At 36.1% G+C, this 25,543-nt stretch overlaps 1 protein-coding gene across 1 annotated transcript; it reads left to right on the top strand.

Annotated features, from left to right (window-relative positions):
- Positions 1-24,043: 24,043 nt before the first annotated feature.
- On the top strand, positions 24,044-24,982 carry LOC100989332 (olfactory receptor 2B11-like). Its single transcript, XM_024928983.4, has one exon. It carries the CDS (start codon positions 24,044-24,046, stop codon positions 24,980-24,982), a length of 939 nt encoding a protein of 312 aa, XP_024784751.4.
- The last annotated feature ends 561 nt before the right edge of the window (positions 24,983-25,543 follow it).

The raw sequence follows: 25,543 nt of genomic DNA, 5'->3' as shown, positions 1-25,543 counted from the left end.
ATAACACTTTGTAGATATCCTTTTGATTCATATGAAATATTGTCTTTGGGAAATGGATCAAACCACTTATCTGAGCAGTACACATTACTATATGTGTGTTGGCTCAGGGAGGAAAGAGGAGCAGAAAGGGCAAAGGGTAATTGAAACACCAGTGTGTTTATGGTGAGGCACACTTTACCATTGTCCCTTATGTCTGCATTTTCTTTTACTGTGCTGTGTATATAGTGCATATAAGTGGACAAATTAGTCCTAATTTTCAACATCTAGTCTTTGTAGATATTAAGATGTTTCTAGTGTATGACAAAAGTAGAGTTAGTAAACTACTGTACTGAGTACACTTTTTGGTAAAATTCATAGGGAAGACTGTTCTTAAAAACACAAAAGGATGAAGCCGAAGATGGCCAAATAGGAGCAGTTCTGGTTTGCAGCTCCCAGCAAGACCAATCCAGATGGCAGGTGATTTCTGCATTTCCAACTGAGGTACCCCGTTCCTCTCATTAGGACTGGTTAGGCAGCAGGTCAAACCCATGGAGGGCAAGCAGAAGAAGGGTGGGGAGTTGCTTACCCAGGAAGTTCAAGAGGCCAGGGGACCTCTTTCCCCGAGCCAGGGGAAGCCATGAGGGACAGTGCTGCCTAGCCTGTTACTACACTTTTCCCATGGTTTTTGCAATCTGTAGATCAGGAGATTCCCTTGTGTGCCTACACCACCAGGGCCCTAGGTTTCAAGCACAAAACTGGGTGGCCATTTGGGCAGACACAGAGCTAGATGAAGGAGCATTTTTCCTACCCTAGTGATGCCTGGAACCCCAGCGAGACAGAACCATTTACTCCCCTGGAAAGGAGGCTGAAGCCAGGGAGCCAAGTGGTCTCGCTCAGCAGGTCCCACTCCCACGGAACCTAGCAAGCTAAGAACCACTGGCTTGAAATTCTCACTGCCAGCACAGCAGTCTGAAGTCAACCTAGGACAATTGAGCTTCATGGGATGAGGGACGTCTGCCATTACTAAGGCTTTAGTAGGCCATTTTCCCTGACAGTTCCAAGGAGTCTTGGAGGTATGGACTGGCGAATTCATCACAGTGCAGCAAAGCAGCTGTGGCCAGACTGCTTCTCTAGATTCCCCCTCACTGGGCAGGGCATCTCTGAAAGAAAGGTAACAGCCCCAGTCAGAGGCTTACAGACAAAACCCCCATCTCCCTGGGACAGAGCACCTGGGGAAGAGGTGGCTGTGGGCACAGCACAAGCAGATTTAGTCGTTCCTGCCTGCCTGCTCTGAAGACAGCAGCTGATCCTGACAAGAGGGATTCTCCCAGCACAGCACACCAGTTCTCTCAAGGGACACACTCCCTCCTCAAGTGGGTCCCTAACCCCCATGCCTCCTGACTGAGAGACAACTCCCAACAGGGGTTGACAGAACCTCACACAGGAGAGCTCCAGCTGTCATCAGGCCAGTGCCCTTCTGGGACGAAGCTTCCAGAGGAAGGAGCAGGAAGAAATCTTTGCTGTTCTACAGCCTCTGCTGGTGATACCCAGGCAAACAGGGTCTGGAGTACACTTCCAGCAAACTGCAGCAGACCCGCAGAAGAGGGGCCTGACTGTTATAAGGAAAACTAACAAACAGAAACAACGTCAACATCAACATAAAGGACCGTCACACAAAAACCCCATCCAAAGTCATCAGCCTCAAAGATCAAAGGTAGATAAATCCACAAAGATGAGGAAAAACTAGCATAAAAACGCTGAAAATTCCAAAAACCAGAATGCCTCTTCTACTCAAAATGATCGCAACTCCTCTCCAGCAAGGGCACAAAACTGGAGAAGGAGATTGATGAATGACAGAAGTAGGCTTCACAAGGTGTGTAATAACAAACTCCTCTGAGCTAAAGGAGCATGTTCTAACCCAATGCAAGGAAGCTAAGAACCTTGATAAAAGGTTACAGAAACTGCTAACTAGACTAGCCAGTTTAGAGGAGAACATAAATGACCTGAGGAGCTGAAAAACACAGCACGAGAACTTTGTAAGATATACACAAGGATCAATAGCCAAATCGATCAAGCAGAAGAAAGGATATCAGAGACTGAAGACCAACTTACTGAAATAAGGTGTGAAGACAAGATTAGAGAAAAAAGAATGAAAAGGAACAAACAAAGCCTCCAGGAAATATGGGACTATGTGAAAAGACCAAACTTATGTTTGATTGGTTTACCTGAAAGTGACGAGAAGAATGGAACCAAGCTGGAAAACAGCTTCAGGATATTATCCAGGAGAACTTCCCCAAGGTAGCAATACAGGCCAACATTCAAATTCAGGAAATACGAGAACACCACTAAGATACTGCTCGAGAAAAGCAACCCCAAGAAACGTAATTGTCAGATTCTCCAAGCTTGAAATGAAGGAAAAAAAGTTAAGGGCAGCCAGAGAGAAGGGTCAGGTTACCTATAAAGGGAAGCCCATCAGACTAACAGCATATCTCTCTGCAGAAACCCTACAAGCCAGAAGAGAGTGGGGGCCAATATTCAACATTCTTAAAGAAAAGAATTTTCAACCAAGAATTTCATCTCCAATGCGCCAAATGTGGCCTGTTGTTCCACCACTTGTCTCTTCCCACATCCAGGTCTGGTAGAGAAGGAAGACCAGTGGCCAGGTGGCCGCTATCCGTCGTTGTCTGGGACACCGCTCACCTTCCGGCCGTTGTTAATGCCGTTGTTCCTGTCGTCAGGACTAGGTCGGTCTCGACCAGTTGGGACAGAGCGGTCAGATCTGCCCGCGCCCCAGTGGCAGGCGACCCGCCTTCCTGCGCCCTCCACACCCTAACGGCCTCCGCTGCGAGTTGGGGCGGTCGCCATGCTTCCCGGCCCCCCACGCCCGCAGCCACTCAAATGCGCTGCATCCTAGCAGCTCGGCAGGGGCTTAGTTTAGGCCCCGCAGGGCTGGGCCGGGAGACATGGAGGCCGGCGGGGTCTGGGCTGAGAGAGGAGCTGCCATCAGTCACCGAGGTGGGGTAGGGAAGAGAGGTTCGCGGCTTTTTCAGGCCTGGGCCCGCGAGGGGAGCCACAGCGAGGGCACCTGGAGCCCGCAGGGCAGAGGCTGCGGAGGTCCTGAACCCCCAGCCCCTCCGCAGGCCCATGGTCAGCGCGTCTCACCCGGGTCTCTGCCGGAACTCCACATTGTCTCTATCCAATCCACCACTGATGGGCACCTAGGTTGGGTCTATGTCTCTGCTATTGTGAATAGTGCTGCCATGAACATGAGTGTGTGTGTCCTTTTGGTATAATGATATATTTTCCTTTGACTAAATACGCGGTAATGGAATTGCTGGGTCCAATGGTAGCTCTGTTTTTAGTTCTTTTGGAAAATTCTCCAAACTGCTTTCCACAGTGGCTGAACTAATGTTCATTCTCACCAACAGTGTATAAGCGTTCGCGTTTCTCTGCAGCCTCCGCAATATCTGTTGTTTTTTGACTTTTAAATAGCAGCCATTCTGACTGGTGTGAGATGGAATCTCATTGTGGTTTTGATTTGCATTTCTCTGATGATTAGTAATGATGAACAATTTTTTCCATATGTTTATTGGTCACCTTTATGTTTTCTTTTGAGAAGTGTCTGTTCATCCTTTGTCATTTGTTAATTTTTTAATGGGGTTATGTTTGTTGATTTAAGTTCCTTATAGATTCTGGATATTAGACCTTTGTTGTATGCATAGTTTGTGAATCTTTTTTCACCTTCCGTAAGTTGTCTGTTTATTCTATTTATAGTTTCTTTTGCTGTGCGGAAGCTCCTTAGTTTAATTTGTATTTATGGATAGTAAAGATAACTAGCATTTGAGTTTGTATAAAGATAAGATGATAAGTATTGAGTTGAGGTGAAGCAACTAATGTCACAGAAGTTAGAAATATTTTGCCACATTGTAAGCTCTATTTGACTTTTGACTTTGTGTAGTAGATATAGATAGCATGAAAGCCTTAATTTTTAGCTTTTCTTGCTAGTAAGGTTATGTTTGCTTAGAGTGACCATTTAAAGTGTGTTTAACATAACATTACTGTTGAAAAACATTCCATTACATGTCCACAAGCAAATTAACTGCACATTTTAAATTGTATTTTACAATACAGTACAAATATTTTAGACCTCAATCTTATCTTCAATTCACTGGTATTTTAAGTTTTGCAATGAATATGAAGTTACTTTTTAGCTTACAGACTCCTTGTATTGTTATTTAAAATGCTTGTTACTATTGTAGGAAGGTTGAAGCCTTCATCTTTTTTTGAGTTAATATTTAAATTCTTATTACTTACTTTGATAGTCTCTAATTAAAAAAAGTAGTATGCAGGCAATTAAACAAATCAGTATATGCATTCAAGAATTTAAAACAATTTTACATTTTGTCATCATTGGGATTAAATTTTGGCCGGGTGTTCACTTTCAATATATATGTATGAACTATTTAATTATGAAGTGAAATAGTCTTAAGTCTGATATATGATGCACCCGCATATAAATTAAAATGGCACACACAAAGACACTTTACTATGGGAACTGTATTGGAAGATTTATGAAATTTTAGGTAAAATTGAACCTAAAATTTTGTTATTAGTGACTATAAGTAGCAATGCTTAATTTATTGTACTTGATGAATGAATGTATTTAGGTTAGCCATAGTTACTTTGGTTTAAATGTCGAAATCATGTCTTTATTTTAAAAATGTATTTGTAATTTGTACTATCAACGGGGGATATTATTGGACTGCAGAGGTTGTGGCAATGTGTGATTTGTGTTTCCTTATTTTATAGAATTATCGAATGTGATATACTAGTTTTTACAAGTAATATTTAGATATTTCTAATAATTGTATATTTGACAACCTACTAAAATGCTTTGCATTGGAAAGAAACTGAAAAACAATATGCAGACGTAGGCTGCCTGTAAGAGGTTCACTTTAACTTGAAGAACACACATTGATTGAAAAAATTATTTCATGCAAGTGGAAAGCAAAAGACAAGGGTAGATGTACTTTTATGAGATGAACTTTAAGTCCAAAACTGTTAAAAGAGACAAAGAAGGTCATTAGGTAATGATAAAAGGGTCAATTCGTGAAAAGGACTTCACAATTGTAAATATATATGCACCTAATATAAGATCACCTATACATATAAAGAAAGTATTAGTAGACCTGAAAAGAGATAGACTGCAATACAATAATAGCAGAGGATTTCAATACTTTACTTTCAACAGTGGACATATCATCTAGACAAAAATCAATAAGGAAACACTGGACTTGACATACACTTTAGACCAAGTGGACCTAACAGACATATATAGAACATTTCATCCAACAGCAACAGAATATTCATTCTTCTCAAGTGCAAATGGGACATTATCCAAATAAGGTAACAAAATAAGACTCAACAGTTTTAAGAAGACTGAAATCATATCAAGTATCTTTTCTGACCACAAAAGTATGAAAGTAGAAATGAATAGAAATAAATAATACGATAAAATTTGAAAATATTACATACGTGGAAATTAACCAACACGCTCTTGAATAAACAAAGGGTTAATGAAGAAATCAAAAGGGAAATTTAAAAATATCTTAAGACAGATGAAAATGAAAATGCAACGTACCACAACTTATGGGATGTAACAAAAGAAGTTCTTAGCAGGAGGAAAGTTTATAGTAATAAATGCCGATATTAAAAAAGAAGAAAGATCCCAAACAAACAACCTAATGTTACATTTCAAGAAGCTAGAAAAAGAGAAGAGCAAACTAATCCCAAAGTTAGCAGAAGGAAGGAAATAACAAAGATCAGAGCAGAAATAAGTAAGAGACTAGAAAACAAAAGAACACATTTGCAAAACTAACAGTTCAGTTTTTGAAGAGATAAAAACAATTGACAAAACTTTAGCAGACCAACTAAGAAAAAAAAGAAGACTCTAACAAAAGAAGAAATGAAAGAGGAGACATTAAAATTGAAACTACAGAAGTACAAAAGTTCATAAAAGAATACTACGAACAATTTTACACCAACAAATAGGATGACCTAGAAGAAATGGTTAGATTTCTAGAAACCTAACAACAGTGAATCATGAAATAATAGAAAATCTGAATCAATTAATCCAGGAGGTGGATTTTGAAAAGATCCACAAAATTGATGGACTGCTAGCAAGACTAATAATGAAGAAAAGAGAAAAATCAAATAGATCTATTAAAAAATAATAAAGGAGATATCACTACTGATCCCACAGAAATACAAATTCTCTTTTTTTTTTTGTTATGTCTCTGACAGGCTTTGGTATCAGGATGATGCTGGCATCATAAAATGAGTTAGGGAGGATTCTCTCTTTTTCTATTGATTGGAATAGTTTCAGAAGGAATGGTACCAGCTCCTCCTTGTACCTCTGGTAGAATTCGGCTGTGAATCCGTCTCGTTCTGGACTTTTTTTGGTTGGTAGGCTATTAATCATTGCCTCAATTTCATAACCTGTTAGTGGTCTATTCAGAGATTCAACTTCTCCCTGGTTTAATTTTGGGAGGGTGTATGTGTCCAGGAATTTATCAATTTCTTCTAGATTTTCTAGTTTATTTCCATAGAGTTGTTTATAATATTCTCTGGGAAAACTGGCTAGCCACCATGTAGAAAGCTGCAACTGGATCCATTCCTTACACCCTATACAAAAATTAATTCAAGATGGATTAAAGACTTAAATGTTAGACCTAAAACCATAAAAACTCTAGAAGAAAACCTAGGCAATACCATTCAGGACATAGGCATGGGCAAAGACTTCGTGACTAAAACACCAAAAGCAATGGCAACAAAAGCCAAAATAGATGCATGGGATCTAATTAAACTAAAGAGCTTCTGCACAGCAAAAGAAACTACCATCAGAGTGAACAAGCAATGTACAGAATGGGACAAAATTTTTGCAATCTACCCAATTAACAAAGGGCTAATATCCAGAATCTACAAAGAACTTAAACAAATATACAAGAAAAAAATAAACAACCCTATCAAAATGTGGGCAAAGGATATGAACAAACACTTCTTGAAAGAAGACATTTATGCAGCCAACAGACACATAAAAAATGCTCATCATCACTGGTCATCAGAGAAATGCAAATCAAAACCACAATGAGATACCATCTCATACCAGTTAGAATGGCAATCATTGAAAAGTCAGGAAAGGACAGATGCTGGAGAGGATGTGGAGAAATAGGAACACTTTTACACTGTTGATGGGAACGTAAATTAGTTCAACCATTGTGGAAGACAGTGTGGTGATTCCTCAAAGATCTAAAACTAGAAATACCATTTGACCCAGTGATCCCATTACTGGGTATATACCCAAAGGATTATAAATCATGCTATTATAAAGACACATGGACACATATGTGTATTGTAGCACTATTCATGATGGAAAAGACTTGGAATGTCCATCAATGATAGGCTAGATTAAGAAAATGTGGCACATATACACCATGGAATACTATGCAGCCACAAAAAAGGGTGAGTTGATGTCCTTTGCAGGGACATGAATGAAGCTGGAAACCATCATTCCCAGCAAACTATCTCGAGGATAGAAAACCAAAGACCACATGTTCTCACTCATAGGTGGGAAGTGAACAATAAGAACACTTGGACACAGGATGGGGAACATCACACACTGGGGCCTGTTAGAGGGTGGGGAGCTGGGGGAGGGATAGCATTAGGAGAAATACCTAATGTAAATGACAGGTTGATGAGTGCAGCAAACCAACATGGCACATGTATACCTATGTAACAAACCTGCACATTGTGCACATGTACCTTAGAACTTAAAGTATAATAAAAATATTTTTAAAAAGATATCTGTTTTTTGCACCAGCTATACATCAGAACAGAATCTGATGACTAAGAGGCTAAGAAACAGGGCTTATATGATTTTACATTTCTGGGGAGACAAATAATGGAAATTTTGGCCCATATAAATACCCAAGACTTTCAGCTAGAATGGGTGAATGGCTGCAACCTATGAATAATCATAGACTGAATATAGGCCAGCCCTAAAAATGACTGCAATCTAGAGTATATAATCACCTTTGCTGATGATAGCATATGCAAAATAAACTACATAATTTAAAGTATGCAAGTCAGTATTTTTATAGTTGTATATACCCATGATACCAATACCTCAATCAAGGTAGAGAACATTTCCATCACTCTCCAAAATCTATTTTGTCTTTTGATTTCAGACTTAGTCAACTACTACTCTAATTTATGCCCTCATAGATAAGTTTGCATGTTCTTGAATTCTTAGTGATAGATCTACATAGTGTGTATTATTTTGAGTCTTGCTTTCTGCATTCAGCAAAAATATTTTGAAATTCATCTAAAATGGTTGCAGACCAGCACATTGTTTTGTTTTCATTACTAGTAATGTTCAGTAATAAGGATATAGTATAATTTATTCATTACATCCGTTGACAGATACTTACAGTAATTCTAGGTTTTGGCCACAGTATTTTGAAAAAAGTGGCTATAAATATTCAGCACAGGTCTTCATTTGAGCAAATGTTTTTACTTCTCTTGAATAGATATTTAAGAGTTGAATGAATGGGCCATAAGGTATGTGTAACTTTTAAAGAAACCACAAAACAGTGTTCCAAAGTGTCTGTGTCATTTTACGCTCCTACCCGCAATGTATGACCCAATTCTATCCACCCCATTCAAAATTAGGGATGTTTTCCTACTTTAATTACTTCCCAAAAGCAAAAATAAATTCTATCTAGAGGAGGATAACAACATTCCAAACTTTTAAAAAGTATATATTGTATAAATTGTATATATATAGAGTATAAATATGTATATATTGTATAAATAAATTGTGTAAAAAGTATGTATGTATATATTGTATAAACAAAAGTACATATTGTATCAATTGTCATTTTGAAATAGATGCTGGAGAAATGGAGGAAAGAAGAGGTTATTAACTATTTCAATAATGCTCATTCTATCACTACCAAACCTGTCCTACGAGAACTGCTAAAGGAAGTTCACCAAACTGAAAGAATGTTAATGTGATTGTCATACTAAAAATGAAGTCATTATATTTAAACCACTTACCTATTTAGTAAGAAAACTAAAAACAATTTAAAATAATAACTACAACAATTTTTAAGAGATAGGCAATATAAAAAATGTAAATTGCAACATCAAAATTCAAAATATGGGTGAAGAATGGAGTTAATGTGTATAAGTTTTTAGTTGGAAGTTTGTTTTTATTTTTGAGAGCAAAGTTAAGTTGCTATCAGTTTTATACTACATGTTATATTATAGGATACTTTTTGTAAGCCTCATGGACACCACAGTGCAAAAACTTATAATGGATACACTAACAATAAAAAGCAACAAATTAAAACATACTACCAGAGGAAAATAACAAGGAAAAAAGGAAAGAAGGAAGGAAGGAAGGAAGGGGAAGGGGAAGGGGAGGGAGAGGGAGAAAGAGAGAAAGAGAGGAAGGCAGGAAGGAAGGAAGGAAGGAAAGGAAGGAAGGAAGGAAGGAAGAGAGGAATTATGAAATTAGAAAACAAGTAACAAAATGGCAGTACTAAGGCATGAACTATCAAAAATGAAATTGAATGTAAACAGACTACATTCTATTTAAAAGACATACAATTGTTAAATGAATTAAAAACAAGACCAAATTATATGCTGCCTGCTGCCTGCCAGAAACTCTTCAATAAATAGTGCTGGCATAGCAGGCTAGCCATATGTAGAAGACTGGAATTGAACCTGTTCCTTTTACCATATACAAAAATAAACTCAAGATAGATTAAAGACTTAAATGTACAACCCAAATGTATAAAAACAATAGAAGAAATTCTAGGAAATACCATTCTGGACATCGACTTTCATGAAGACTTCAAGATGAGGACTCCAAAAGCAATCACAACAAAACCAAAAATTGACAAATAGAATATAATTAAACTAAAGAGCTTCTGCATAGCAAAAGAAACTATCAACGGAATACACACACAACTTACAGAATGGGAGAAAATATTTGCAAACTATGCATCTGGCAAAGGTCTAATATCCAGAATCTATAAGGAACTTAAACAAATAAAAAAGTGAAAAACAAACAACTCTATTTTTAAAACGAGCAAATGGCATGAACAGACACTTCTCAAAAGAAGATATACACATCTAACAAGTATATTAAAAAGTTCAGTATCACTAATCACCAGAGAAATGCAAATCAAAACCACAATGAGATATTGTCCCACACCGGTCAAAATGGCTACTATTAAAAAGTTAGGAAATAACAGATGCTGGTGAGGTGGTGGAGAAAAGGGAACATTTATATACCACTGGTGGAAATGAAAACTAGTTCAGCCACTGTAGAAAGAAGTCTGGAGATTTCTCAAATAACTTAAAATAGAACTACCACTTGATCCAGCAATCCCATTACTAGGTGTATAACCAAAGTAATATAAATCGTTCTTCCATAAAGCAATATGCGTGCAGATTTTCAGTGCAGCACTATTTACAATATCAAAGTCACAGAATCAACCTAGTTGTCCATCAGTGGTGGACTGGATACAGAAAACATATATACCACAGAATACTATGCAGCTATAAAAAACGAGACTTCGGTCTTTGCAGTAATAGGGATGGAGCTGGAAGCTATCATCCTAAGCAAATTGGTGAAGGAATGGAAACCCCAGTATGGCATGTTCTCACTTATAATTGGGAGTTAAATATTGAGTACATAAGGACACAAAGAAAAGAACAATAGAAACTGGGGCCTATGATGGGGGAGGTGAGGATCAAAACCAACCTATTGGTTACCACACTTATTACATGGGTGACAAAATAATCTGTACACCAAACCCGTGTGACACACAATTTACCTATATAACAAACCTGCACATGTACCCTGAACCTAAAATTAAAGTTAAAAAAAAAAGCAAAGCTACCTAATGGGTATAATGCTAATTCCCTGGGTGACAAAATTATCTGTACACCAAACCCCCATAACAAAAAATTTACTGATGTAACAAACCTGCACATGTACCACTTGAACCTGAAATACGTTGTGCACATGTACCCTAAAACTTAAAGTATAATAAAAAAATTAAAAATTAAAAAAGCAAAAAAAAAAATTGGAAAGAAAAAAAAGAACCTCACTTCACCTATAGAAACACACAAAGAATGCAACATCAGTGTCTAGCAAGAGAAGGATGGATAAAGAAAATATAATATATATACATGATGGAATATCATTCAACCATAAAAAATAATGAAATCCTTTCATTAGTAGCAACATGGATAAAATTGGAAGTCATTAAGTGAAATAAGCCATGAACAGAAATACAAATATATCATGTTCTCACTGGTATGCAGGAGCTAAAAAAAGTGGATCTTATGAAGGTCAAGGGTAGAATGGTGCTTATCAGAGTCTGCAAATGGATGCAAGGAAAAACAGATGAAAAAGAATTTGTTAGTGGGTACAAAAATAGAGTTAGATACAAGGAATAATTTCTAGTATTTGATAATACAGTAGAGAAAATACAACTAACATTTATTAATATTAGCATAACATATATTGTATATTTCAAAATAGCTAGAAAAAAATTGTAATTTTCACAACACAAAGTATTTGTGGTGATAGATATTATAATCACTCTGATTTAATCATTACACATTGTATATGTGTAAGAAAACACATCTACCCCCAAAATATGTACAACTATAATATATCGAAAAATTAAATAAATAAATAAATATAGTGCTCATTTTAGAAAACCAATCAATGATGCCTAAAAGAGGGACTAATGTGTAAATATAAGCATCAAAACAAAAAAAATCCAATCTCCTGAAATACCAAAATACCAAAAAAGAATGAAAAGTGAAATATTTTATATACCTTTTATAAAGATATATGTATAAACTTATAAAGATATGTCTTTAATTTACCTGGCTGGGGCTTTTTGGAAGACTTCATTCATGAGTCTGTCTGTATTTGACCATGACTCAGACCTCGACCAATGCAAAAAGCATTTTCTCAGCAGGTATTTGTTGAAAATAATTTCAAGTGACTGCTTTAACTTCACTTCTGACTAAAGCAATTGATAAAAGTTGGGGCAGACCATAAAGCAATAAAAGAGCTTAAAAAATGTAAGGAATGGGATGTCTATAGGGATTTTGAAAATCTTTGCCATATGCCAGGAATTTCATATATATGCATATGGCTGTGTTCAGATTCAGGACTCTATAAATGCTCAAGCAAGAACTGAGAAGATTCTAAACTCTTGTCTCTGGCTGACCTTCAGTATTTCAGGAAGAAGTAAGTGGAGGCTAAGGTAGAGATGTGAACTGCCTGACTAGGTGTCAGAGTCATGCCTCAATATGAACATAGAGGTCTTTGACAGAAACTGGAAGATTTATTAGTCCCAGGCATTGAAAGAAATTTCTGTCCAATTATTTGCTGGCCACTAGACTACTTGAGTACAGATTTTAATGGCCCTACACCACAAAGAAGGCAGACTTTAGAGAATTATTTGGGAGTATTCACTAAACAAGCAAGCAACAACTACATTAATAAGCAGCAACAACTACATTAATAAGCAGCAACAACAAATTCTAGTGAGACAGGGAGAATCTGGTTTCCACAGTTGCCATTTCTAGTATTTAAAATATTTAGTTTTCCAAATTTACAAGAAAGAAAAACAACCCCATTAAAAAGTGAGCAAAGAACATGAGCCGACAGTTTTCAAAAGAAGACATACATGCAGCCAACAATCATATGAAAAAAGCTCAACATCACTGATCATTAGAGAAGTGCAAATCAAAACCACAAGGAGATACCTTATCACACCAGTCAGAATGGCTATTATTAAAAAGTCAGAGAAGAACAGATGCTGGGAAGGTTATGGAGAAAAACAAACATGTATACACTGTTGGTGGGAGTGTAAATTAGTTCAACCATTGTGGAAGGCATTGTGGCAATTCCTCAAAGTTCTAAAGACAGTAACGCCATTTGACCCACCAATCTCGTTACTGGGTAAGCACCCAAAGGAATATAAGTTGTTCAATTGTGAAAACACATGCATACATATGTTCATTGGAGCACTACTCACAATAGCAAAGACATGGAATCAACCTAAATGCCCATCAATGATACACTCGATAAAGAAAATGTGGTACATACACACCGTGGAATACTATGCAGCCATAAAAAAGAACGAGATCATGTCCCTTTCAGGAACATAGATGGAGTTGGAGGCCATTATCCTTAGCAAACTAACACAGTAACAGAAAATCGAATACCACATGTTCTCACTTGTAACTGGGAGCTAAATGATGAAAACATATGGACACATAGAGGGAAACAATACATACTGTGGCCTGGTGGAGGGTGGAGGATGGGAGGACAGAGAGGATCAGGAAAAATAACTAATGGATGCTATGCTTAATACCTGGGTGATGAAATAATCTCTACAACAAACCCCCATGACCTGCGTATGTACCTTTGAACTTAAGATAAAAGTTATAAAAATAAATGAAATGAAGTATCTAGTTTTCAACATAAAATTATAATACAAGTGAAGAAAGACACAGGAAGTATGGGTCATAAAAGGAGGGGGAAATGCAATCAATAGTAGCAAATCTAGGTGTTGAACTTGTTGGACAAAGGCTTAGATCAGCTACTTTAAAAATAGGGTCAAAGAGCTGAAATAAACCATGTTTAAAGAACTAAAGGAAGATATGACAACTATTTCTCACTAAATAGAGAAAATTAGTAAAGAGATAGACATTATTTGTTGTTAAAGAACCAAGTCAAATTCTAGAGATGAAAAAGTACAGTGATGGAAATAAAAAATGCAGCAGAAGACCTGAACACCAGATTTTAACAAGCAGAAGGAAGAATCAACAAACTACAAGATAGGTCAATTGAGATTATCTAGTCAGAGTAATAAAAAGAAAAAAGAATGAAGAAAAATAAAACAGCCTAAAGAAATCTGAGACATTATCAACCACAGCAAACCACTGAAAACATCAGATGTTGACAAAGAGATAAATAACAGGAACTCTCATTCACTGATTACAGAAATCCAAAAGTGTACAACCACTCTAGAGGACAACTGGACAGTTTCATACAACACTAAACCTCTCAACCATAGAATCCAGCACTCACGTGTCCTGGTATTAACCCAAATAATCTGAAACGTTATGTCCACACGGAACCTGTACACAAATGTTTGCAGTAGCTTTATTCCTAATTTCCAAAGCTTGGAAGCAAAAAAAAAAAAGTCCTTTAATAAATGAATGAATAAGCAGACTGTAGTACATTAACAGAATGGAATATTATTCAATTATAAAAAATGAGTTGTAAAGCCAAGACCTGGAAGAAATTTAAATGCATATTACTAAGTCAAAGAAGCCAGTCAGAAAAGTCTACATTATATATGATTTCAATTGTATGATATTCTGGAAAAAGCACAGTTATGGAAACAATAAAAAATCAGTGGTTGTCAGGGGCTCCCAGGGAGGAGGGGAGGAAATGATGAATGGAAGGAGAACAGGGAGTTTTTAAGGCAGGGAAACCATTCTTTATGATACTGAATGGGGGAATACATGTTATTAAACATTTGTCAAAACCCATAGAATGTAAAACACACACCATCAACCCTAATGTAAACTATGGAATTTGGTTACTAATAACGTATTAATATTGGCTTATCAATTATAACAAATGTACCACATGAATGCAAGTTGTTAATAATAAAAGAAACTCTGGGGGAGGGAGTAAAAGGGGTTACATGTGAGTTCTCTACACTTTCCATTCAATTTTTTGTAAACCTAAAGCTTCTGAAAAATAGTTTATTCATTTAAAAAATGGAAGAGATTGACAAGGTTTATTTAAAAAGACAATCCAATGATATACTGTCAACAATATATTCACTTTAGATTCAAAAATGCAAATAGGTTGAAACTGAAAAGATGAAAAAAGTATTCCATTCAAAGAGTAAGCAAGATACAGTGCTAATGGCTATACTGATATTACACAATATCAACAAAAAGACAAGAATTATTACTGGAAACAAAGAAGGACAATTTATGATGATAAAATCGCTGGTCCATCAAGAAGATACATCAATTATAAGTACGTATGCACCTTGCAGCAGATCTCCAAACTACATAAAACAAAGACTAACAGAACTGTTTGGAGCAATAGATAATTCCATGATTATAGTTCAATGTCAGCATCCCACTTTCAATAACAATAGAACAATTAGATAAAGGTCCACAAGGAAATAGAAGATGTGAACAGCATTATAAACTAACTAGAGCTAATTGACCTCTACAGAAAACTCCACCCAATAGTAGTAGAATACATATATTACTCAGGGCACATGAAACATTCTACAGATTAGTCTATAAGGTCATAAAGCAAATCACAATACATTTAAAAGATGAAAATAACGTAAAGGATGTCCTCTAACCACAATGGAATAAAATTAGAAATCAATATCGGCAAAATATTGTGAAATACACAAGTAAGTGGCGATGAAACAACACATTCCTAAATAATGAATGGCTCAGAGGAAATCATAAGGGAAAATAGCAAATAATTTGCAAAGAATGAAAATAGAAACACAACATACCAAAGTTTACGGAATTCAGCAAAAGTAGATAAGCTAGAGATGTGTTTAAAAGAAAAAAATTCCTTTATCAGTCATTGTCTCTGAAATGACAAAAAGTGTGTGTGCGTGTGTGTGCGTGTATGTATGTATGTAAAAATCAAGTAACAATATGTTCAAGATGATTTAATTGTATTATTTAAGTTGCTATTGTCAAAAACTATGCATACTAGAGGGGGAGACTTCAAAAGCAAAATAACTAAGAAAGCTTTCATTCTTTTGCAGAAAATTAAAAGAGAATATGATATAGAGATACTGTGTAGTATATTCATATTAGATATTCCTTCTTAGGTGACATTTGAGATCAACCTGAAACACAGAAAGGAGCCAGTCGTGATAAAATCAAAGAAAGAGCATTTTAGACCTAAAAACATCTAATTCAAAAGTCCTAAAGCAGGAAATGACCTTTGTTTGTAATGGAAAGTTACAGTCACCTATGGTCCCAGCAGAAAATAGATGGCATGCTCCTATGGGAACTGAAAGAGGTTTAACAAAAGAAGTAAATACAAAGTTGTGAGAAGGATTTAGGAACATCAACAAGGGATTTCTGTATATGTATTATATATGGACTACTCTGAATCTAGCAACAGTTGGGAGGCTTAGCAACCAACACAAGGCCTGAAGTAGCAAAGGGAGAAAGTACTATTAGAAAGCAGAAAGAGAGAGAACCTGTACGTGGCTACATCCATGACCTGTGATCTTTGGTTGAGCAATACAAGTAGCCTCATTTGTCCCATCTGAAGGAGAGGGTAGGGGAAAATACTTCAAACTAGCTGCTGCCTCACTCTAATCCTCAGCTGGTGACTCATTGGCTGAACACAACCAGAAGTCAAATATCATGGAATTCTCTTGATTTCGCCTCTAGAGGCACAACACAGGGTAGAAACGAACATGGTTGGATAGAGAGTGAATCTGGTGCAGGGGAAGGAAGGGGGAGTGGAAAATATCCAGCACATATGTAATGTGGAAAGATGTACACCCTTATGACACTAATGGTTACCTTTAAAGAAAGGAGAGGGACAACAGACCATGACAGTAGGTCATCAAAGGGAATGCCTGTAATCCCAGCCACTTGGGAGGCTGTGGCAGGAGAATCGCTTGAACTGGACAGCAGAGGTTGCAGTGAGCTGAGATCATACCACTGCACTCCAGACTGGGCAACACAGCAAGACTCCATCTTAAAAAAAAAAAACCCTTTAAATTTGTATTTGCTATCCCATGCACTTGAATTTGTTTTTCAACATAATGTATTTATGCATTTTGTATGTAATTTTTAAAATCTCAAAGTTATCTGTGTATCTGCCTAATGTTATGTGGTATGTGCTTGGTGAGAGTGAAGAAATTATCATTTCATCATTTTAATATGAAAGCATTAAATATTATGAAATGTTTTAAACTATCACTTGATTCCTTCTCATTGGAAATTTTTTTTATTATTTTTCTTCCTTTTCAACTCATTTTTGTGCCCCTTTATTCTTACAACTAGAAATGATTAAATTTTATGTGAGGTAGTCTAGAAGCTAATGAGGTAAGGTATTCAGGGAATTCTCATTTAAGTTCCCCAGAATCATTTATTCAAACTAGCTCATCTCTAATTGCATCTCATTTAAAATTAGTGTCTACTGTTTTGGGAAATTGAGTAAATGTATTTTAAAACACATCTGACAACAGAAGAGACTTCCTACCAACCTCAGTTCAGTAGGAAACTAATTGTACATAAGGAGCATTTCCATAGAGATCTCTGTCCCAAGGAATTTTCTCTGCTAACTCCTCATCTGGGATAAGGATTAATGGCCTGTTGGAAAACAATGCCCAAGAGGTCTCAGGAAGAGCTTACAAATAACACATCCACAAAGCATTCTGATATTTTCTACTATTGTCTTCCTAACCCATGTTTTCTTCTCTTTGGAACCCTGTAACAATTGAAAACCTAAGTTGTGAAGCTAATTCTTAAATACTCACGTATACTACAGTTTATCCATCCTCTGAACGTTTGAAAAATTCAAGTGTATTCCTTCATAATTCCTTTTTATTGAAAGATATTTATCAAAATAAGGTGAGTAAAAAGGCACGTTTTCAAGTCCATGCATTCTTAGGGAAATTGAAATATGTGTAGATCATACTGCCACTGCCTAATATACATCTGAAAGGCAGAGAGCATTTCATTTCAGGGAGCCTTTTCTAACCTTTGGAAACAGCTGCTCAGTGGTTCTAAGAAGCAACTAGATTTCTCTTTGTAATTAATCTATCTCTCAGTCTCTCACTGAAACCAAATTTAAAAACATTAAACCCATTTAAAATCATTATGATTTTAAATTTGGTTTCAGTGAGAGACTGAGAGGGAGATTTATACACTATATCTGAGAAATATTAAATGCCCAAAACAAATATGAAGCCTTCTTTCAGTCAGGTGGATTTTTAGAATATATGTTCAAAATTGGATGGATTGACTTGTCTGTGTGTTTCATGCAGATTCCTAATGTCAGATAAAAATAACTTTTATTTCTTCTTATGCTCTTTTACTATATAGAAAGTCTACAAGTGCAGTACATATAAAGAAAATATTGTGTATGGTAAAAATGAAGTATAAGCTACACTAGAATGAAGATGAGTGGAGACAAAACAGGAGACATCAACAGGAATAGGGTCTGGTACTTTATTTATTTTTTTTAAGTGAAAGCAAGTTTATTCAGAAAGTAAAGGAGTAAAAGAATGGCTGGCTACTCCATAGACAGAGCAGCCCCAAGGGCTGCTGGTTGCCCAATTTTATGGTTATTTCTTGATGATATGTTAAACAAGGGGTGGATTATTCATGCCTCCCCTTTCTAGAACATACAGGGTAGCTTCCTGATGTTACCATGGCATTTGTAAACAAATGTACTCTACCATATAGGGCAACTTCCTGACGTTGTCATGGCACTGATGGGAGTGTAGCAGCGAGGATGACCAGTGGTTACTCTCATCGCCATCTTGTTTTTGGTGGGTTTTGGCCATCTTCTTTAGAGTAATCTGTTTTATCAGCAAGGTCTTTATGACCTGTATCTTGTACTGACTTTCTATCTCATCCTGTGACTTAGAATGCCTTAACCATCTGGGAATGCAGCCCAGTAGGTTTCAACCTCATTTTACCCAGCTGCTATTCAAGATGGAGCTGCTCTGGCTCACATGCCTCTGACATTTCCTCCCTCTCCTTTACAAGAGAACCCTTAATCCTAAGGGTTGGAGAGGGACAAAGATCCATCTCCTTCTGTAGCTTCTTCAGGCTTAAGAGGAGCAATGATATTCCTGCCTAACAATTAGAGTCTCTCGTATTTGGGGTAGAGAGGAGCTCGTCAAAAAGCACTGGTATGATGAGAGCCATTCATAACTCTGAGTTTCAACAAGAGGTGCTATCTGAAAGATTGATAAGTGTTCCATTTAAGAAAACATTCACTAAGCATATTCTGCATCTGTATGCAAAGAGTACAAATGCAATGTATTCCACAGCAGCAAAGCAAAATAAGTAAAATTATTCCAGGTAAACTAAATTTAAAGGCTTCCCATGAACTGAGCAACTGTTAAAACCAAGCTGATACAGGGTTGCCAGATGATTCCAATATGTGCCCATGATTAGAATATTGGTCCAGATTTTTACATTACCCAAACCTCTTGTATCTTCTGAGTAACAGTCTAAGATCACTGGTTGGTTCACAGGAATAAGCAGGTTTAGCCTAAATTGTAGAAACAAACTTAAAAACAACTCATGAGACTAGAATTTAATAACAAGTGTACCATACTTCTTGAAACATAATTTTTCTCACTTCAGTTTCTCATTTTTACTGAAGACAAATTATGATAAGACTGATTTACTTTATTGCACTTGGCATGATTATTTGTATAAAGTGGAACAAGAATAATTATTTTATACATTAACAAAATTTCTTTGTCAATCATGTTTTTGCCAGTGGCTGTGGTAACGAGTTTTGTCATACACAGACAATTGTCTTGTTTTAATCCTCTTCAAAAAAAGGTGGTTTATAGTCAGCTATACAACTCTAACGGATGTTCTTAAATGCAGGTTTCTGATAACTTTGGAAATTGTGACATTAGAATAGAGGAAACAACTTTTGCAACTCTCGTGAAGAACAGGAATGTTCATGAATATCAAACAGAACAGGAGTTAACTGCATAAACTAAACTAAAAGAATAAACTAATCTTTTTGACTTTGCTTAAAATGTTGCTAATCCTTTGTTTTGTTTTCCAGAGTTAAGAAAACTTTTACTTTGAGCTATTTACAGCTTTTAGCAATTGAGTAAAGTATACTTCTGTGGAAAAAAAAAATGGACCATATTTGTTTCTCTCTGCCTGATTTCTCCAGAATTTGGAGACTATTTGTGAGTATTCTTAACTGATGGCAATATATTTATTTGCATAAGTGCAATAAGAATCTGTTTTTTTTTTTTTGTAGCAGGACACAGTTGGAGAAATTGGTTATTTTACCAAGGCTTTGACTGGAATGGTGTGTTTTCCTTTAAGGAATGAAACTTGACTTATAGAGCCAATAAAAACCCCTTAGGGAACTGACCTTCTACCTTGCCTACACAGTCCCTATACAGGGTTTCTGGCCTGTGGTAAGTAAAGAATGTCATTTTCTAACATTCCAAGGATTCCTGCTTTATCTTGGGACCCCATGAGGAGAGGAATTTACTCAACTCATGGGTCTGGCACTTTAATAAAGTGGCTTTAAACATTTGTGATTAAGTAAATCCCCATGTAGTAAAATAGTGATGAAACATTTCTTGAAGTATAAGATCCAAAAGACAGATAAAATCCCAAAGCTAAAAGAAATAAAATACAAGAATGACATGAGAAAAAAATATGAGATCTAAGAATAGAATTACAGAGCTTAAATATACTTCAAAATTAAATCACATTGATTAGTCATTCCTACTCTGATGTCTCCAGGGAAATGTCCAGAGAAATGGAGGAGCTCTGGGTGACCACCACTCACAGACAAACTATACTTAATAAAGTTAATAACAAAATCCCAAATAATATAAATTTAATAAAATTGTGGAAGACATACTGGGGTGAATATTGTCATTAAAGGTAGTTATAATTAGTTATAATTATGGAAGAATTCATTGAGGATCAAATCTAAAATTGCTTTTTAAAAAATTCAAGGATGGTCCCTGGTAGAAAAAATATAAAAGGTGAACATAACAATGTTAAATAAAGATAGCAGGTATCTAATAGTGAAATTATTTAATAATGTAATTTGCAATTCTCAGAATACAGGCATGCACCACATAATGACATTTTCATCAATGACTGACCATGTGTTCAACAGTGGTCCCATAAGATTACAATGGAGCTAAAAAATTCCTATTGCCTAGTGACACTGTATCCATGATAATGTTATAATGTAACACATTACTCAAGTGTTTGCAGTGATGATGGTATAATCAAACCTGCACTGCCAGTCATATAAAAGAATAACACATAAAATTGTGTGCAGTACATAATACTTGATGATGATAAACAAATATGTTACTGGTTTATATTTTTGCTATACTATACTTTTTATGATTTTTTATACTCCTACTTATTTTTAAAAAGTTAACTGTAAAACAGCCTCACACAAGTCTTTCAGCAAGTATACCAGAAGAAGATATTGTTATTATAATCATAGGAGATGACAGCTCCATGCATGTTATTGCCCCTGAAAACCTTCCAGTGGGACAAGGAGCTGGAAGACAATGATATTGATGATCCTGACCCTGTGTAGGCCTGGGCTAATGTATGTGTTTGTGTCTTCATTTTTAACAAAAAAGTTAAAAAACTTAAAAAAATAGAAATAATTTATAGAATAAGGATATAAACAAAGAACATACTTTTGTACAGCTGTATGATGGGTTTAAGTGTTATTCAATAATCAAAAAGTTGAAGAAATTAAGAAGTTTATGAAGTAAAAATGTTACAGTTAGCTAAAATGAATTTATTATTAAACAGAGAAAAGTGTTTTTTAGTAAATTTAGTGTAGGCTATAGACAGTGTTTACAAAGTCTATAGTAGTGTACAGTAGTGGTCTAGGCCTTCACATTCCCTCACCATTCACTCACTGACTCACCCAGAGCAACTTCAAGTCCTGCAAGATCCATTTATGGTAAGTGCCCAATACAGGTATACCATTTTTTATCTTTTATACCATATTTTATTGTACCTTTTCTATTTTTATATATGCTTAATACATAAATACTTACCATTGAATTATGATTGTCCACAGTATTCAGTAAGGTAACATGCTGCACAAGTTTGTAGCCTAGGAGCAATAGGCTATATCACATAGCATAAGTGTGTACTAGGCCATACCATCTAAGTTTGTGTAAGTGCACTCTATTATATTCACACAATGACAAAATCACTTAACAATACATTTCTCAGACTATATTCCTCTTGTTAAGCTATGTATGACTGTATTTATTTTGACATCAAATTAGTTTATATCATGCCTTTATTTCATCTTTCATTTCCAATACGGATTTTCATCTGAAAAAGCACTCAGGCTAAGACATATTTCTAAATTTGATGCACTCATATAACATCTTGATTAAATCAAGGTCAAATAATGTGAAGGGGGTCACACTCATTCAGGAACAACCCTCGAGTGCAGATGCTTTCTGGGGCTCTTGAAACTCTGAGTTTATAGTCTCAATATTTTATTACCTCATTTAAAGCAGCAATTACTTTTCAATCTTTAGAATGTTCTTAGTCATTAGCAGAGTATGGAAACAAATGATTAACAATATCTTAAAATATGGATAGTAAAATTTTCTTTGTCATAGCGTTTGGGGATGGATACTAAATGATTTAATGGTATAAAAAGCATATGGGGGTGTTTGACACAGAGGGTTCACTAAGGACTAGTTGGAAAGAGTGTTATTATTGTTTTGCACACTTCCGGCGTGAGATAGCATATAATCAAAGGGCAACATTCACATGTTAGCCCTGAGGAGCTTTGTATGACACCTCACAGGATGACTTTGAAGATGTAATGAAACAGAGAATGTGGAAGCTGTGCTTTATAAACTTATAAATGTAATCTGTTACCATTAAACAACTAATTGACTGGCAGAGTTACTCAGAATGTTGTCACTGAGATGCTATCTTAACTTTTCAACCGAATATTTCTCATCCTGCAGAAAATTGTGATATTCATAAAATACATGTCACCACTAAAAGAAAAGCATATGAGCAAAAAATTAATCTTTCTCAAAATACTGCTTCACTAAACTAGTTGAGGTTGGTATACCAATGTACTTTCTAGCTGAAAAAAAAGGAAAGGTCTTGAAAATGTAAAATAATTTCAGATTTGACAGTCTCTAAGCCTAAATTGAGACATCAACTTTTGTCCTGACTGCAGTCACTCCGAACTAAAAGACATATTTGTAGTTATGTGCAATCAGTGGGTCATGACAACTATCCAAACTCTTATATTAAAGCAAGATGATAATCTCATTGAATAAAAAAAATTTTTTTCAAAATGGATGTTAGCTAAAATTTAACATAAAATATCAAATGCCCAAAGGTTGAACTAAATCGTAATGAATAAAAGCCCAAGAATGCAAAATCGAATTCCTGAGCATAGGGAAACTTTGTCATTGTAGGTTAACTCTCTCAATTTATACTTGAGAAAACAGACAATAAAAGTATTTAATTTTCTTGTTCAATTTCAAATCACTGAGATAGATTTAAATCCAAAAGTCTTCTTGCTTCCCTTGGAGATGATATGATTATTTAACTAACTAGTTGGAGCTGGACAATGCTATCTTGATGATTCTTATGACTCCAGGTTTTCTCCTCCTTTTTCTCCTACCATTGCTACCTCAATATGTTTATTCTTCTTAGCATTTCAGTAATGCCTTGCAGCACTGTTTCTGAAAATGAACCATCCTGTTCCTCAGCCCCAGGCCACATTTACTCTATCAGACACCTAAAGATAGGAAACAATAAATTTCATTCTAGCAACCTTCTCAGCTGATTTTTATGCAACTCAAAGTTTGAAAACTATACAGTCACTTTTACTTTGTATTTAATCCTCACCTCACTCAAGAATGATAGTTACTGTCAACCTTCTTACACAGAAGAAGAAATTCCATTTCAGAATGGTTGGGTTACTGGATTAAGATATCTGCCTTTAATTTGTAGTGTCCCGTAGGAAAATAAGATCACTTGATACCAGATGTTTTATGTTATTCTGACCCCAGGTTACTGCACCCTGTCATCTATAAGTAGACAATCAATGCATCACCATGTTTTGTTGATACCCATAGCTCTACCTTCTTTGGCACATCCCTACTACAGGTGAAACAAATTGAAGATAATGCCACTAATTAATGAAAGCCACCCTGAAGAATTTATTCTGCTAGGCTTTGCAGACCGCCCTTGGCTAGAGCTTCCTCTGTTCACTAGTCTTCTTATAATGTACCCTATAGCCATGATGGGAAACGTCACAATCATTCTCGTGTCCAGGTTAGACTCTCGTCTTCATAGCCCCATGTATTTCTTCCTCACCAACCTCTCCTTTTTGGACATGTGTTATACCACAAGCATTGTCCCTCAGATGCTGTTTAACCTGGGAAGCTCTAAGAAGACCATCAGCTATATGGGGTGTGCGGTTCAGCTTAATTTCTTTCACATAATGGGGGGAACAGAATGTTTGCTTTTGGCTATTATGTCCTTTGATCGCTATGTGGCCATCTGCAGACCTCTTCACTACACCCTCATCATGAATCAGCGCGTCTGTATCCTATTAGTTTCCACCGTGTGGCTAATTGGAATAATCTATGCTGTCTCAGAGGCCACTGCCACATTACAATTGCCACTGTGTGGTCTCAATAAACTGGACCACTTGGTGTGTGAGATTCCTGTTCTGATAAAGATTGCCTGTGGTGAAAAGGGTTCTAACGAGCTCACACTCTCTGTGGTATGCATTTTTATGTTAGCTGTCCCACTATGCTTAATTCTTGCTTCCTATGCTAGTATTGGAAGTGCTGTATTTAAGATCAAATCTTCCAAGGGAAGGAAAAAGGCCTTTGGGACATGCTCCTCCCATCTTATTGTAGTTTTCTTATTTTATGGCCCAGCCATCAGCATGTACCTTCAGCCCCCCTCCTCCATCTCAAGGGATCAACCCAAGTTCATGGCCCTCTTCTATGGAGTGGTGACTCCCTCACTCAACCCTTTTATCTACACCCTGCGGAATAAGAATGTAAAGGGGGCATTACGCAACTTGGTGAGGAGCATTTTCAGCTTTAAGTGATAGTGGGTAGACATAAAATGAAGTTATTGAACAATTAGAGTAGGTTGCTATGGTTTTATCTAACAAATTCTTGTCTCATAATCAAATATCGCTTTACATGTTCTTGCAAAATATGTTATGTCTCCGAGACTCTTTGTAAACATGTTCAGCAAGGATTATACTTGGCTAGTAGGCACATTATATTATGGAAATATATTAAAATAGTTCTATACTGGTTGGTACATACAGAGATAGTCACTGTGTTAAGTAGTAAAAAAATTAGTAAAATGAATTTATTAGTTCAAGCTAATTGTAAAAATAGTATAGCAACCACTCATCAATGAGCCTCCTGTCAGAGTCACCTGAGAAACATTCCATCACTCTCTGCATGTTGTCCCAAGTCTAAATGGGCAGTGTGGCTACACTGGGCATTCAATGTGAAGCACATTATACTTTGGAATAATCATGAGTCTCATAAGCTTATCAACCCCAATTTATGTAGATACTATTGCTTCTTAAAAATTCAGTGTAATTCTTTTTTAACAAATAAGTATGCAGTGATTTTGTATTTTTAATTAAATA

This window comes from Pan paniscus, chromosome 5 (genome assembly GCF_029289425.2).
Source record: "Pan paniscus chromosome 5, NHGRI_mPanPan1-v2.0_pri, whole genome shotgun sequence".
Lineage (NCBI taxonomy): Eukaryota > Metazoa > Chordata > Mammalia > Primates > Hominidae > Pan > Pan paniscus.
The sequence above is the reverse complement of the archived record's forward strand: the minus strand, read 5'-3'. Positions and strand labels throughout refer to the sequence as shown.